The 18,037-nt window shown below is 34.2% G+C and overlaps 1 protein-coding gene across 1 annotated transcript; it reads left to right on the forward strand.

Annotated features, from left to right (window-relative positions):
- Positions 1 to 1,075: 1,075 nt before the first annotated feature.
- Positions 1,076 to 1,693, forward strand: LOC102659549 (uncharacterized mitochondrial protein AtMg00810-like). Its single transcript, XM_006603421.1, has 2 exons — positions 1,076 to 1,286; positions 1,377 to 1,693. The coding sequence occupies exons 1-2, from the start codon at positions 1,076 to 1,078 to the stop codon at positions 1,691 to 1,693; spliced, it is 528 nt and encodes a 175-aa protein (XP_006603484.1).
- Positions 1,694 to 18,037: the final 16,344 nt, after the last annotated feature.

An 18,037-nucleotide genomic window follows, 5' to 3' on the forward strand; every position in this document is an offset into this window, starting at 1 on the left:
CTCAAATCCTTTAATGCAATCTCCTGCCTTACAACTTCCTATTGCATCTTTTGGTCAACTAGAACAATCCTCGTTGCCTGAACATGAGAACCTTGAGTCACAAAACTCACCAATTGAGTCAAACCTTGAGCTTAGACCTCCTACCTCAATACAACCACTTGAATCTGCCTCTTCTACCCAGACTCAACTTCCACATGTTGTACCTACTCATCCCATGGTTACTAGCTCACAACACGGAATTACAAAGCCAAATCCTAAGTATGCCTTAATCACTATGTCATCTCCAGACATTCCACGCAACCCATATAATATTCGCTCTGCATTAGCTCATCCTGGCTGGAAGGCTGCCATGTGCGAAGAACTTGAGGCTTTACACAAAAATAAAACTTGGGAACTCGTTCCTCGCACCCGTGACTTGTATATTATTGGCTCTAAATTGGTTTTCAAATCAAAACTCAAACCTAATGGATCCCTAGATCGGCTCAAAGCTCGTCTTGTTGCAAAGGGATATCATCGGGTTAATGGAGTAGATTATACTGAAACATTCTCTTCTGTAATCAAGCCAGGCACCATCTGGTTAATCATCACCATAGCCCTTGTTAAGAATTGGCCCATTCGACAACTTGACGTAAAAAATGCATTTTTGCATGGTTTTTTTCCTGAGAACATATACATGGAGCAACCTCCTGGCATGGCTGACCCTCAATTCCCCAACCATGTTTGCAAGCTTCAAAAGGCTCTTTATGGCCTTAAACAAGCACCTCGTACCTGGTTTGATCGTTTTAGTTCTTTTCTTCTTAAATATGGTTTCTTTTGCTGTAAGGCTGATCCATCCTTATTTATTTGGCACTCAAATATTGGATCACTAATTCTTCTCCTTTATGTAGATGATATACTCCTCACAGGATCCACTACCACTCTAGTTTTTAACTTCATTAAACTTCTACAATCCGAATTTTCCATGAAGGACTTGGGCCCTCTCCATCACTTCCTTGGCATTGAAATACTATAGACAACTGATGGTCTTCATCTATCCCAGTCACACTATGCCCTTACCATCCTTGAATGAGCTAACATGGTTGATTGTAAACCAAAGAGCACACCACTTGAAGCTAAGATGAAGATGACGTCCAATACCACTCCCCTTGATGATCCAAGTTACTTTCGTGGGCTTGTTGGATCTTTACAATATCTCACTCTTACTCGCCCTGATATTTCATATAGTGTTAATTTTGTGTCCCAATTTATGAACTCTCCTACCATTGTGCATTTACAAATGGCTCATCGTATATCATGATATGTCAAGGGAACTATTGATGTAGGTCTTCACTTTACTTCACATACCACACTTGATCTTTTTGATTTTTCTGATGCAGATTGGGCAGGTTGTCCCGCCACTCGACACTCCACCACCGGTTATTGTATCTATCTTGGAGGAAATCTCATCTCATGGTGTGCTAAGAAACAACCCACAGTTTCTCGCTCCAGCACGGAAGCTAAATATAAGGCCATGGCAAACACTGCTGCTAAACTCACATGGCTTACCTTTCTCTTGCAAGACCTTCGCATTTCACTACCATCCCTTCCACTGTTATACTGTGATAATCTCAGTGCACTCCACATGACCATCAATCCCGTATTTCATGCCCGCATCAAACACATTGAATTGAACTATCACTACGTCCGTGAATGAGTTGCTCTTGGCCATCTTGTCACTCACCACATTCCTACCCATGATCAAGTTGCTGATTTGTTCACTAAGCCCATGTCCAAAGCTACTCTCATGCATTTTCAGACCAAACTCTGCCTTCAACCTCGGCCTCGTTTGAGGGAGGATATTAACAATAATCAGCTTTTTGATGACAATCATGCAGAAAAAGGAAACAAAGAGCAGTTGGAAACAAATCCCTATGATTGTGCTACTAATAATGACAATCATGCAAAAAAAGGAAACAAAGAGCCATTGGAAACAAATCCCTATGATTGTGTTACTAATAATGACAATCATGCAAAAAAAGGAAACAAAGAGTCGTTGGAACCAGATCCCTATGATTGTGCTACTGATAATGGAAAGTTGTTGGAAGACTAATCTTCTTTAAGTGGCACAAATCAATCTCACAAATAAACCAGATAGCAGCTAACCATATTTAAGAAATTTATTCTATATTTAGAATTTTCTAATATGCAATCAATTCATATTTAATTACTTTATTGCAAAATCATTGTACACTATGCTATATAATTATCTCCTGTATCTCTTGTATCAATGCTGAGTGTTCATATTCCACAACACAATGCATTGTAGTTCTAGATGTAAAGGTCATATTTGTAATTAATAATAATGATAATGTCTACTTAGTCTTAGATAAACATGTTGTATGGAAAAAGGACCAAATTGGGTAAATGGAATGCAAAATCTAATAGGTAGAAATCTCTGAATCTCGTACATGTGCATTGTTCACATTCCCTTACCAACTAATTTAACCAAATGCGAATATTACATTACATAAATAAATAAAAGAAACTATCACTCCTACAGTATAAATAATATTAGAATATTTTCTAGGAAATATAGCATTAAACAACTAACCTTTTGCATCCTTAGTCCTTGAGGGGTTCAGTCCATGAAAGTTTTCATTCTATGTTAGGGTTAGCTAAATAGAAATTTCAGGGGTCATATTGATCAAAGTGGATATAAATAACAATTTGATAGTCCATCTTTTGTCATTTATATTATGAAAACCTCAACTGGTACTTATTCCCAAAGAAAGGATGAAGTTTTCCTTCATGATTTCCTTCTAGGCTCTTGGTGTCATGGAATAATTGAGTTCATAAATACAAGGAATATATAATTAATTAAAATCAAGTTCATTGACCCTTGCTAGTTGTACATGTGTCTGCTTGTTATATTATTATATATAGATATTGTAACATCCCATTTTTTTAGACTAATTTAAAAATGATTGTTATTTATAAATGGAATTTTAGAAAAATGATGAGGTTTTTATAATTAAATAAATAAGTAGAAATAATTTTATTAATTAAAATAATGGTTTGAGAAAATATAAAGGATATTTTATTTATTCATTTGATAGGAAATAAAATATAGTTTATTTTTATAAAATAGTAAAAATAAATAAATAAATAAAGTAAATAATAGGTTGTGAGTACCCTAGCTATAAATAGAGGCATCTTAGGTCAGTTTTCAGACTGATGATACTCCCTACGCCTTCTCTTCCTCTCAATTTCATTTTCTCTTCTTCTCCCAAAATTTTTTTTTCCCGCATACCACCAAACCTGTCTCAGAAAGACGACAATCTCAGACTCATTCACCGTTGGATTGTCGTGAAATTTTATCCCAAGGTTTGGAACTCATTTCCTAACACTCTCACCATTGAGAATTATGTGAACATATTTGAGCTGAGAGAAATACCCTTTGCATCACAGCTTTTTATTTTCCCGCAGAAACTCAAAATTGTCTCAGTAAAACTATGATCCCGGGTTCGTTAACCGTTGAATTGTCATAAAAGTTTGATATATGGTTCAAGATTTCCATACATCTTCACCATTGGGATTTGCTAAGTAACATTCATGGAGAGAGAAAACTGAATCGCACAAAGACAGTACAAAACGGAGGCTTCAATCCCTTCTCCTTCTCTCTGACGTTTAGGAACCCTATCAAAGCGGTCAAAGGAAAAACTTGAGGAATCTCAAGAAATTGCTAGAGGTGTTGCTATCGTTGCCGGAACACACGTGAGCCCCCTTAGAGGTAAATGATGAGTTTATCGCAATTGGGGTTAGATTGAGCATGTGTAGGGATCCTTAGAGGATTAAATTGGGGTTCATTTTGAGATGTATATTGAATTATTGAATTTTTCCTTTATGATTATAAATACAATATTGATGTACTAATGCAAATTGGTTGATAAAATAAAGTGCTCTTGGTGTTTTCATTTTTTTATACCTATGATTTTGATTAATTGATTTTGATATAATTGTGTGAAATTATTTGAGGGGTTTTACTACCCATGTTGTGATAAACCTTTTGTATAAATTGTTATATTGAGAGTATGAAATGGTGATTCAAATTGTGAGTATGTGATAAATTGAACCTATGATGAATGATGAAATACATGTGTATTGAGATGAGTGTATTGACTTGTGAGCTGCTATGAACTGTGCAATTACACAATTGTAAGACCCTTTAAGGGCGACGAGTTTTTGCACAATGAGTATTATGATATGATCCATTGTGCGGACCCAGTGAGTTAAAATTATTTTGAAAATAATTGAGTAGTTGTGTGTATTGCATAGTTCATAGGTAAAGTGTGTATGATTCATGAGGTGTGATAACATGCTATTTTGGGATTATACCATTGTGATTGAGACCGAATATATGTGATAAATTGAGTATGTATTGACTCGTAATATATTAGTACATTGAGATGTTGTATACATTGAGTTGTGAGCTATGAATTGTACAATCACATGACTATAAGACCCTTTTAAGGGCGACAAGTTAATGCTAAGACCCTATAAGGGCGTCGAGTTAATGTGATGGGAACCACTGTAGGGACCCGACGAGTTTAATCACAAGTGCCACGAGATAAAACTATTTTGAGAACAATTGAGGAGCCGTGTGTTTTGTACAGTTCATAGATAGAGTTTGTATGCTAAAATGTTTTCTGGGTTGGACCTGAATCAGGAGGGAGAGACCCTGATGGACTCTTCGGAGTGTAGGCCTTGGAGATAAATACACCCGGTTTGAGTGCTCCTTTAAGCCTATGCCATTCCCACATGGTTGGAGTATTCTCGCAAAACAGCATGACCCTAATTGGTCTCCCTATGATTTTACCTAGTGAGAGTGACCTAACTTGCTAGTCTGTGGTTTGTCTTGTCATGTACTCCTAGGCGCCCGATGAGGTTTTTCACTGACATGGTACCACATTGCATACAGGATTGAGTCTTAGTGTATCTGTTGCATAACACTTGTGTATTGTTCGATATTGATTGATTTAGTGATATTGTGTTTTGATTATTGACTACGTGAATTCTGTGAAAACGAATGAGACGTGTGGTGTTGTGATGTGATGTTGTGCAACAAAGTGGTAAAATAACTTGAGTGATGTTTAAGTAAGTTGTATTTTGTTTATATGATATTTATACATATATGTTGTCTTGTTTCTCTCTATTAGTTAGGAATGTGATAACTCACTCCCTGTGTGCCATTTATGTTTGGATCCTGTGATGATCTCAAACTTTGTGTTCATGGGAGCAGATGGTTAGGTGGATGACTATGAAGAACCTCATGCTAGAGGACACAAAAACACAATGCTCTGATAGGATGTGATATTGGGGTATAGGTTTCTACATTAATTGCATGAAGTCTTAGACGACCTTGTTTTGAGCCGAGATGATTTATTATTTATTTGGACAAGTTTTATTATGATGTTATAAAAGTGAATGTGAGCCTTTTACCCTTTTGAAAGGCTTATATTTAAATGTGTTTTAAAAACTTTTAATTAATTTTGATTTCTTACTTCTTTTATTATTAGTACATATATGTGAGGGGTAGAGGGTGTCACATTTAGTGGTATCAGCGCAGGTCGAACCTTTCAGCCAGTGTGTTATGTGCTTACCATATTCTGGTGTGCACTCTGTGTGGTTACTTATGAGTACTTTTGTTAAGCATGCTTGAATTATTATTTGTATTTTCTTCTGCACGATCAAATGAGACTTAATAATAATGCTTGTATGTGCCTTGCATCCTTAATGTCTGTTATACCATAAATCCACTATTGAGTCATGAGTTATGAGATTGGCCATCTCTATAATTTGTGAAGTACGGTTGGACATTATGGCAAGCCGTTAGGTGATGTCGATAGTCTTGATGCTGATGGATAATGCCTTAATGAGCCCTTATCTTCATGCGTGTATGTTGTTAAAAAACTTATTTCTCTCTTGATGTGTGGATTAGTGTTGTGAAAACCTTTTGAACCGTATATATATGCCTTGGATGAGTGTGTCTTTCTTCATGTGTAAACACATGAATACTTAACTCCCTTTATTTTGTGTGTAGTTGTTGAAGTTTGTGATTCCTTAATACATCCTTATTAACCGTTTAATTCTTACTTCTTATATGTACGTTATATACTTGTTATAGGAACCTTATAATTCTAGGTATGCTTGTAGAATGGTGTTCTGCCTTAATTGCATAGATAGTATGGTTGTTTGTGATTTCTTGTTCTTAGCGATGATGATACTCTATAGTTCGATGACTCATATCGAGATATATTTCATAAAGAATACTCCTGACCATACCTTCTGATTCTAGTACAACCTATTCTTTGTGTTGCGTGCTTAAGTCAAGTAGTTCGATTACACTTGCAAGCTTGAGTATAATTCATTCTTTGTGTTATGAGCCTACATCAAGCAATTGGATTACTGATGTTTTTGTCACAATCAAGCGATTGTTAACGTCTCCATATGAATGTACATTGTGATCATGTTTTCATTCCTATGATTCATTTGGAATATTTGTTGTTGATTATGAATAAGTGATCATTCTTTATTTAAAATTATCGTCTCCTAATCAATCGAGTGTTCATATTGTTATAAGCTACTCATCTTCCAATCATGTCTTGTTAAACTGCTTGATAATCTGTCTTGTTGTTACTTCTATTACGAATAGAGAGAGACTTTGCCCTTGCCAATCACGTTAAGGTGTTTTGAGAGGAAAATACTTGAGTGGGCATGATCCTTGTTACATGTAGATAAAAGTCAAACTTAGTAAGTCCTGTACCTATGTTCCTTGTGGATGTGCTTAGTTACCACCTAAGTGCGAGATTGAGAATTTTGTAGGTGTAGTACCTGTAGAAACTTGTAACCGTAGTTCCTAGGAAATATTTGGTATAAAGTTGTTTAAGAACATAAAGTAGTTGGAAAAGTTGTGATGAATAACTAAGAGGTTTAGTGTGAAACCTTAAGAAGAGAGTAAGGTAGTTAGTAAGGCGTTAATTACTAAGCATGGAAGGGTTTGAGAGTGAGTGTTCTTGCATAAGGTAGGTCACCTAAAGGATTATTGATGATAGTTGTATGATTAGTGAGATAAATCTTAATTCTCTTTACCTTAATATGGGAAAAGTTTGAGGATGCTCTGATGACTACCTTAGTAAGTGTTGTGGCCTCTACGTGTACCTGGCCATGCCTAGATTAGATCAATGTCCCTGTATGTTCATGGGATGCATGGACAGGATCTCCCTACCTTGAGTTAGCTCTTGTAGTGATTTTGGTGATTGACACTTTAGTGTGTTTCGAGTTAGGTTGGAGTATGTGAAGTATCTTAAAGTTGTTATAGACCCTTGAGAATCACCTTTTATGTTAAGCTTTTTGCTATACATTTTAGTTAGATGAGAATGACCCTTAGAGTATGCTACGTCTAAGTGAGAGATAACTATAAATCCTTCTCAAGCAGAAGTTGTTTTGGGATGAGAGGAAACCTAAGATTAAGATAAGACACCCTTAATTAGTAGTCGAACCAGAAAGTTATTTTAGGATTCCTTGAATTAACCTTAGCCCTTGTTAGAGATGACTCGAGTAAGTTTAAGTTTTCCAGTGAGATCCTTGTAGGGAGTAAACCCTAAGTTCATAGAGAAGTCAGTCACTGTAAACCGTTGAATGCTATCTTAGTTGCGTAGGTCCTTCTTGGAGTAGTAAAATATTTGAAGTAAGTTTTAAGTTTAGAGGAGTGCTTGTGGGAGGACAAGTAGTGGTCAATGTTTTCTTGACAACTTAGGACTCATGAAAAGATTTGCTCTGAAAAATACTTCCCTTGTTGTCTTTGCTTGAGTGCATGCAAGTCCCCACCAGGGCAGAACTCCATTACCAAGCAAGAAAATGTCTCTCTCTCAAAGTGTGTATACAATGTAGGTAGAAAAGGATGATATAAAGATTGTAATCTCTCTCTTTCTATTTGAGCCCTTAGAAGCTTCTTATGATTTGCCAGCTTGGTCTTGTTCATGATCTTCATGGCAAAAAAAGTTCTCGTGCCACTCAATTCAGCTAGATATGTAACATTCCATTTTTCGTAAAAAGGTTTTTTAGTTTAAAAAAAAGAAATAGAGTTTTAGAAAATGGTGAGGTTTTTATAACTAAATAAATAAGGAGAAATAACTGTATTACGATAATGGTTTGAAGGAAAATAAAAAAAAAATTATTCATTTAATAGGAAATAAAATAGAGTTTTTTTATAAAATTATAAAAATAAATAAATAGAGTAAATAATATGTTGTAAGTACCCTAACTATAATTAGAGACATGTTAGGTCAGTTTTCAGACTGACAAGAGACTCTACGCTCCTCTTCTCTCAATTTTGTTTTCTCTTTTCCCCTCTCAAAACCCTCTCTTTTTCCCGTATACACTCAAACCTATCTTAGTAAAACGATGATCTCGAACTTGTTAACTGTTGGATCATCGTGATATTGCAGCACCAGGTTTACAACTCATATCTGAGCATTCTCACTATTGGAAATTGTGGAAGAATGTTAGAGCTAAGAGAAATGACTTTCACATCGTAGCTTTCTCTTTTCCGGTAGAGACTCAAAGCCTGTCCAGTAAAACTACGATCCTAGACTTGTTAATCATTGGATCGTCATGAAATTTATACACCTGGTTTGCAATTCAAATCCGCACACCTTCACCGTTGGGAGTTGCACAATAGTATTCATGGAGAGAGAAAAGTGAATCACACATAGACAATACAAAATGAAGGCTTTAATCTCTTCTCCTTCTCTCTAACGCTTGGAAACCCTATCAGAGCAAATCAGAGGAAAAACTTGAGGAATCTCAGGAAATTGCTAGAGATGCTGTTATCGTTGTCAGAATACACACATGATCTTGCTTAGAAGTAAGGGATGAGTTTATCGTAATTGGGGTTAGAATGAACATGTGTAGGAATCCTTAGGGGATCAAATTGGGGTTTATTTTGGGATGTTTATTGAATTATAATTTTCCTTTACAATTATAAATACAATATTGTTGTGTTTAACGAACCAATTGATGTTCTGATGCAAATTGGTTGATAAACTTGAGTACTCTTGGTGTTTTCATATTTTTGACCTATGATTTTGATTCATTGATTTTAATATGATTGTGTGGAATTGTTTGGGGGGTTTTACTCCTCATGCTGTGAGAAACATTTTGTGTAAATTATTATATTGAGATTATAAATGATGGTTCAAATTGTGAGTAAGTGAAAAATTGAACATGTGATGAATGGTGGGATACATGTGTATTGAGATATTGTATGTATTGAGTTGTGAGCTATGAACTGTGCAATCACACAATTGTAAGATCCTTTAAGGGAAAAGAATTTTTGCGCGACGAGTATTGTGATGAGATCCACTGTGGGAACCTGACGAGTTTAATCACTTGAGGCGCGACGAGTTAAAATGATTTTGAAAACGATTGAATAGTTGTGTGAATTGCATAGTTCATAGGTAAAGTGTATATGATTCATGAGGTGTGATAACATGTTAAATTGGGATCATACCATTGTGATTGAGATCGAGTGTATGTGATAAATTGAGTATGTATTGACTTATGATATATATGTGCATTGAAATGTCGTGTGCATTGAGTTGTGGGCTATGAATCGTACAATCACACGACTATAAGACTCTTTAAGGGCAATGAGTTAATGCACGACGAGTATTATGATGGGAACCACTGTGGGGACCCGACATGATAAAATTATTTTGAGAATAATTGAGGAGTCGTATATTTTGTACAGTTCATAGATAGAGTCTATGTGCTAAAATATTTTCTGGGTTGGACCTAAATCAGGAAGGAGAGGCCCTGACGGACTCTTCGGAGTCTAGGCCTTGGGGGTAAATACAACTTGTTTGAGTGCTCCTTTAAGTCTGTGTCGATCCCACATGGTTGGAGCATTCTCGTAAAATAGTCTGACCCTGATTGGTCTCCCTATGATTTTACCTAGTGAGAATGGCTTGACTTACTAGTGTGTGGTTTGTCTTGTCATGTATTTCTAGGCGCCCAATGAGGTTTTTCACTAATATGGTACCACATTGCATATAGGATTGAGTCTTAGTGTATCTGTGGCATAATGCTTGTGTATTGGTCAATATTGATCGATTTAGTGATATTGTGTTTTGATCTTTGAGTACGTGAATGATGTGAAAATGAATGAGACGTATTGTGTTGTGATGTAATGTTACACAACAAAGTGGTGAAAATGACGTGAGCTATGTTTAAGTAAGTTGTATTTTATTTATATGATATTTATATCTACATGTTGTCTTGTTTCTCTTTATTAGTTATGAATGTGATAACTCATTCCCCGTGTGTTGTTTGTGTTTGGATCCTGTGATGATTTCGAACTTTGTGTTCGTGGGAGCATATGACTAGGTGAATTGCTTTAAGGAACCTTGTGCTGAAGGATGTCGAGACACAATGCTCTGATAGGATGTGACATTGGGGTATAGGTTTCTATATTAATTGCATGAAGTCTTGGACAACCTTGTTTTGAGCCGAGATGATTTATTATTTATTTGGGCAAGTTTTATTATGATGTTAGAAAAGTGAAAGTGAGCCTTTTACCCTTTTGAAAGGCTTTTATTTAAATGTGTTTTAAAATTTTTTAATTAATTATGATTTCTTATTCCTTTTATTATTAGTACATATATGTGAGAGGTAGAAGGTGTGACAAGATACACATTCCTTATGTCACCAGACCACAATTTCGTCAACAACCTGAAATGCCTAATTCCCAATATCCCATCTTGAGCTTGAACAACTTGAATCACTTCCCATCTTATGTCATTTGCCTTGTGTGGTTTATACATGACACTACTCAAACTACTGGTGCTGCTCACTAGCATCACTTCCAGTATTTTCTCTACATATGTTGGTTTTCCTACTTTCATTAAAATCACAAGAATTTTCCATTTCTCCACTTTCACAAGACTTGTCAACACTAGCACACTCATTGACCTTAGTGTTGGTGAAACTTTCTTTGGCTTTTGAGTAGATGCTAAATAGAAACTATTCTGAGGACTAGGATAGAAAGTAACCTCTGACTAACAGTAACTCTTTGCATGATTAGCCATGGCTCATTTTGATGGTCCTAAAATCCAATTGTCAGATTCTAATGCACCACTTAACTCACAATTCTGGGATTCATCAAGTAGTTGATGCTTGCTGCACAACTTTTTTGGCAAACCTCCATGATCAATATTGTTTCCCTCTTGATAGGAATGCTTTAGATTAATTACATGATTGTTTTCATGGTGAATGGTCTTGGTTTGATGACCATCCACATGGTTTCTAGATGCTCTCAAGGGAGGCCACGAAGGACCGGGAGTCCCAAATGAAAAAAGATCATCATGTACCTCAGAAACTGAATTTTGAACCTTTGATAAGGAACCAACTTCACTAACAGGTGACTCCATGAAGGGTATCTAAATAGGCTTAAAAATCCAACTCAGCATAGGGAATTATCAATATGTACACTTATTCAAAGAGCTCTTAATTACAAAATCTCCTACAAAATGTCTATAAAATTGACATTTTAAGAAGAAGAAAATAATTTGTAAATAAATAGATAAAGAACATTAATCAATGTACTTGATACATATAATGAAATTCAAAACAATAAAATAAAGAAAACATGGGAGAATCTTCAAGACACCCATTTTAGACGCAATCAATCAACAAAAAACCATCCAACTAAGTAGAATCCAATAGACCAATAACAACAACATTTCAACATCATTCATCAATTCAAGACTCATAATTAATTAACATCATTGTTAACCATCATCAAAACGTACCATAGCAAGTAGAAGGACTTACAATGCAGTAGATCATTATGCATCATAGTAAGAAAACTAAACCAATAAGGACCTACATTAAGGAACGAAGATGAAACAAAAATGCAAACACAATGAGAGATGAGAGTGAAGAATACCTTGTCAGCAAGGGGATCAAGGTAGCAACCCACTATGGAATCAATCTTCATATTCCTACCCTTAAACCACTTAATGAAAGTGATGGTGACTCTGATTCAACATCGTCATTTTCCAAACCCTAACCCTAGGATCCTCGTTCTGATTCAACCTCTTCATTGTTGGTCCTCATTTTCATATCCCTCTTTGGATGTTGTTGTTTCCAAACTCTTTCCTGTCATTCATGAGGTTTGTGATAAAGGCCACTTTCGAGGTTCTAGAGGATTCCTTTAGAGTACGCCAGCTCCATGGCGGCATGCTCGAGCAGTGCGTGTGCAAGTCGTGGCTGTGTGCAGAGGCACGTTTGTCGCTGATCTCCCCTATGCGAACGCTTGGACGACATTGTTGCTTTGGAGCTAGGATACGCGACACACGTAGATGACATTCTTGTAGGCGAAAGAGATAGAAACAAAAAAGTGTGTAAGAGAGAGATAGACAGAGGGACTACATGATTTCAAAATCATTCCATGATGTATATAATTAACCTTCATTGAACGTGATATTCTTAGATGGTCTTTATAAAACCGTCTCCATTCAAGTTGTATATATTACAAAATTGTCACCGCAAAGACATTCTAAGATAGTTTTTGGGAACTCTTAAAATCACTATCGTAGAATGTAATTTATTTAGTAGTGATAGTGGAATTCATAGTTGTTGGGAAATTAAGAAGGACCTCACAAGGTAATCATGATCATCTATATAATGTATCTTGAAGATTTGTTTAGGTTTTTAGTATAAGAAAAATACTATATTGTTATATTGATCTGGCTATTCACTTTCTACAAAATAATAGGTTAAACTAAAAATTTGATCCTTACACCTTTTTGTTTTACATAAAATACTCTACGTTTTGGTCCTTACATGATAAAATATTTAGAATTAGTCTCTACCATTTGCTGAAGTTATAATTGTGTGCTTTCATGTAGGAACCAAAATGTAGGAAAAGGATGAAGAAGGGTGTCAAGTGTAGAAACAATGTAATTGGTGTAGATTCTTGTTAAAATGGATTTAAGAAGCATGTCAAATTTGTGTATTTGGTGTTGATTCTTGTTAAAATGGATTTAAGATGTTGATTGTAGTATGCTAATCCATTTGTTTAAAGTTTAATCCTTTGGTGCTTAAATCTTTGCATGTTCAAAAGTGTGATATGGTTCCTGATCTTTTTGGTATATGCAAGCAAAATTATTTGTCTTTCTGGTCCACCCGAAGTAGGCAAAACAAGTATTGGTCATTCAATTACATGTGCCTTGAACCCTAAGTTCTTTCGATTTTGTGTAGGAGGATTAGTTGATGTGGCTGAAATCAAGGTAGCTAAAGTCTTTGTTTCCTTGTCACAATTGAATTATATACACCAGTTTAATGATAACATGTGGTAATCTTTTCAGTCATTAACTGTCTTTGATATTTATTCTGAATTATGCTAGCAATTGGTAGGATCTTTTTGAGTTTTTTAATAGTTTATTTAATTTATTGGAGGTATTTCAATGGGAGTAAAAAAGTAATTGGATGGAATGATTAGTGGAAACAATTGGTAGGATCTTTTTTAAGTTTTTCTAATAGACTGTTAAATTTATTGGATGGATTTCAATGAGAATAAAAAAATAATTGGATGGAATGATCATCATCTTTATGTATCATCTATGATGTAGTTAATAGTGGAATGGTTTCCATTCCCATTTTGGTTTTAAAAAATTAGCAAGATTGTGGTGGAAACAGTATAACAAAAGTAAATATTTTTATTTTTAATTATGGTATTTGCCCATATATTTTTTGTCAAATAGTGTAAATAATAGTGCTATGTAGCCTTAAAAGTACTAAAATATTTTTCAACATTTTTTAATTTAATGATATTTTATTTAAAAAATTAAATGTTAAAACTGATGTTATTTTGTTTAAAATATATTTTAAAACAAAACAAATATAAAAGCTTACACGAATGCGCTTTTTTTTAATTTATTTATTTAGGTGGTACAACATATATAGATTTGTTTTTAACTCCCAATAATCAGTGTTATTATTTCACACAAGAAAGTTGTTAGTGCTTAACATTCCTCTGAATATTAAACTAAGTTCAATTTTTATTTCTAATCATTAGCATCACATGAAAATGTCAAATTCGGGTTATGACTATGTCTTTCAATTAGACTTTATGGTTTATCCTGTGGTATTGGAAGTTTAGGTGTCGACCTAGGCATCTGATCTTGTTGGTGGCATCTTCCTTTATCCTATCCTGAGTGCAATTATATGTATTGAAGGTTTTTATTTAGGCTTATGACCTTTCTATAAGCTCTTTTTAGCATATTCTAGTAAGTTTCACAATCTATCTTATGAATAATATTCTATTATTATTATTTTTATTATTATTATTATTATTATTATTATTATATTGTTTCGATATTTATGAAACTTGTGATGTGAAATGAATGACCATAAGAATATATGACATTGAAATAGCATGTGGTTAGGAATAAAAATTAATTAATTTTTTTTAAAAAAAGATATTCTAAGACGAGATTTTGAAAAATTGTCTTAGAAAGTTTACATTCTAAGACGATTTTTATGGTTTTGGTAAAACCATCTTAGAATCCTCAATTTTCAATTTTTTTTAAAAAAATATTCTAAGATAGTTTTTGCAAAAATCGTCATAGAAAGTTTACTTTCTAAATTGTCTTAGAATCCTCAAATTTTGAAAAATATATTCTAAAACGATTCTTCCAAAAATCGTCTTAGAATTCTCAATTTTTAATTTTTTTAAAAAGACATTTTAAGACAGTTTTGAGACAAAATCATCTTAGAAATTATACCATTTTAAGACAATTTGAAAATCGTCGTAAAAAGTTTTGACTTTCTACAACAATGGCTTCGATGATGGTTGAAAAACGTCGTAAAAAATCCCTCAAAATCATCATAAAAAGTGCTTTTTTAGTAGTGTTTTTATATAGTATGTTTATTTAGATGTGTAAACTTTTTTGAATATTTTATGAAGTCTTTTAAGTTTAATATTTCAATTATTTTTATGATAAAAATGTCTTAAGTTTTTTTTCTAATTTATTTTATTAAAAGTGGTTGGCAATTATATAAGTTATTGAGCATTCATGTGACAATCTCTTATTAAATATGTGCTTAATTATGTCATTACTTAAATATGCCTAAATTAAATAGAGCTAAATAGTGGTGGAGAATTGATTTACAAAATCCAAATTAAATATATGACTTCAAGATTATTAGGTAGAATGATTAACTAGAAGCGGCAACATTAGAAGTTTTACAATTTAGGTTAATCTTAAAAGGCAATTGTCAATAGGTTTCTTTTGCCCAGATCATGGTACTCATGTTTATGCTTTTTGCATCGTCTCAAGTTCTTTAATTAGTTATGTTGATTTTTGACTAATCCTTATTTCGTGCTTCCAAAGCTTAATTTCTTCTACTATCCCTCTTATTTTTTAGGTTAACAAAGCAAACCTGTATATGTTGTTGGAGACATGTCAACAAATCTTGTTAGAGATACCTCTGCTGATAAAAATACAAGTGTTTAGGCTCTAAAACCTATGAAGATGGTTGATATAAATGAGCCCCGTGTAAAACCAAAGGACGCGGTCAAGGAAAAGGATAATCATGACATTGCTTGCATCTACCATTTTGGCCCTGCTATTTCCATGAATGTTCTTAGCTAATTCTATTTTCTATAGTAAAATAATGCTTGTAGTTGTGATATGGTCTCTTGTAACATCCCAATTTTCTAGATTGGAGAGTTCAGGGTAAAAAAATAGTTTGTGTTTGTTGTGATATGTAGTGTAGTAATGTTATCTTTAGTGAAATAATTAATAGAAGAGATATGGCCAATAGCTAAGTAACCTATATTTTAAGTAGAGTCTAGGAAAAAGTGGTTTATAAGTAGAAATACTTGGTCAAGCTGTTAGTCAACCAAAGTCAACTACAACTCATAAGATTCGAAGTAAGGGGATTTCTTCATTAATGGCAGTTTCATAAATAGGAACTCTTTAGGCTAAAAATAAGATATTTAGGATAATTAAATATAAGGTTTAGCCTAAATATCCTAGAATGAAACATTAGCTAAAAAATGAGAGACTACCCTCATTGTTTAGTCTCTCATTTTTTAGCCAAGAGGGAGAAAGGGTGACTTCTTGATTCCTTGCTTTGCTAGTGTTTGTGTGTGGAAGAAGGTGAAGGGTAAAGGTCCTAGGTAAGTTCTAAACCCTTCTACCATGGTTTTCTTCATCTTTCTCCTCTTGCATTTCCATGTTTATGCTCTAGGGAGTGCTCAAGGGTCCAATCCATCGCCACTCATTCCTTTTCTTTTTTGCGCCAATCAAGAGGTAAGGGAGGAGTACTTGGTCTCTTGAAACTTATGCTTTGATCGTGAGAAGTTAAACTTCATTTATGTTGTGTTTTTGTATGTGTTCATGCAAAATTTGTAACTTTGTTATGTGAGCCTCTGAATGATGCATGCACTATTTGTGTATTTTGGGAACAAAAATGAATATGTCTCATTTGGAGTTGTATAGCATATGGAAATGAAATTTTGATTTAGGGCAAGTTATGCATGAATAACCCTCCAATTTTTGAAATCTCTAAAGTTGGGGCTGTAATCTATGTTTTTGGACCTCAAAATTTAACTCACTAGGTCCAAAAACCTATGGTTATACATAAAATACACCCTATCTGAGTTAGTATAGCTTATGGAATCACAATTTCAAGTTTTTCCCTTTTAGGTAAAATCCTCTCTATTTTGCATGAACTGCAATTGCACTTAGGGGCTCAATTTTTTGGATTTTGATCATGAAAATGAGTTCCTCATTTTTTAAAACAAAGATTTCAATATAAAGTTTGGGTAAAATGGATTTCTACAACTCTTAGAAAACAAGTTTTGTGAGCTTAATGATAAGTGCGGGGAAGTTTGGGAATTAGGGCTTAATGGGGGGTGCCTTTGGGAAATTTTTAGTCCAAAAATGTTTTCCTTGCATTTGAGAATCTTGAGTTGCATATATGGTTTGCACTAAATGGATTTCTATGTCGACGGAAAATTAATTTTCAAAGTAAGCAATAGTGTACGATTCTAAATAAGATAGAGTATTAAATTGTATGAAATGCATAGAATGAATGATATGGTTAGCGGAATCTATTGTTTACTTTGATTTAGGCATTGCAATTTAAGATTGTGAAAATTATTATATTATATGTTGTAAGACCAAGTGAGTGTGACCACTTGACAAAGCATGTTGCATGTTATGAATGTAAGCTTATTCATAATATTTGGTTATGAACTGTCGCACTTTGGGATTTGGTCCAAGGGTGTTCGACCCTTGGCAAAATTTAACTTGAATTTCATGTAATGATTTAGTAATTTGATATGTGGTGGTATGTGAAGTGGACTATTATGCTTGAGGGGGCCATTTTAATGGTGACCTTAAAGAGGGAAGGGGATTAATTTACTTCCTCTTTTGATATGCTTGTAAGTGTGTGCACACGATAGCGAGATAGTGATATTGTGTTAGAGTTAGAGAGATAATTATGTCAGGAGTTGGGGCCGAACATAACCCTATACTTAGTGGGAAACATCCTCTAACATCTAATCCCATGTACCGACGCAATCGTCGTTCGGGGATCAGTGAGGATTCGTTAAGAGAGGATGAATGACATGCATTAGGTATACTAATATGTTTGATTGTGTATATACTTAGCTACTACAAACTAGATAGATGCTACTAATATATTTGTTAAGCATGATGTAGCATAAGTACAAGATCAAAGAAAAACACCAATACACATCAATTGGTTTGGCATGATCGATCAAAACTAAAAAAAGGGGGATTGTTGAATCAAAGAGTTTGAAGATTTGAAAACTGGTTTTAGGATCTTTTGGTTTTAATAATTTTGCAATGCCAAACAAATTTCTAAACATGTGGCATTTGTATTGGATGTTCTTAAGACTAGGCATGTTAAGTGTTTTAGACTTATTTTTCTTTATACATGCTTAGTGGTTATCAAACAT

This window comes from Glycine max, chromosome 18 (assembly GCF_000004515.6).
Source record: "Glycine max cultivar Williams 82 chromosome 18, Glycine_max_v4.0, whole genome shotgun sequence".
Lineage (NCBI taxonomy): Eukaryota > Viridiplantae > Streptophyta > Magnoliopsida > Fabales > Fabaceae > Glycine > Glycine max.

Coding starts and splice junctions, on each gene's coding strand:
- LOC102659549 (XM_006603421.1), top strand. CDS start 1,076: ATGGTTGATTGTAAACCAAAGAGCACACCACTTGAAGCTAAGATGAAG. Junction 1,287..1,376: donor GCATTTACAAATGGCTCATC/GTATATCATGAT, acceptor TTTCTGATGCAG/ATTGGGCAGGTTGTCCCGCC.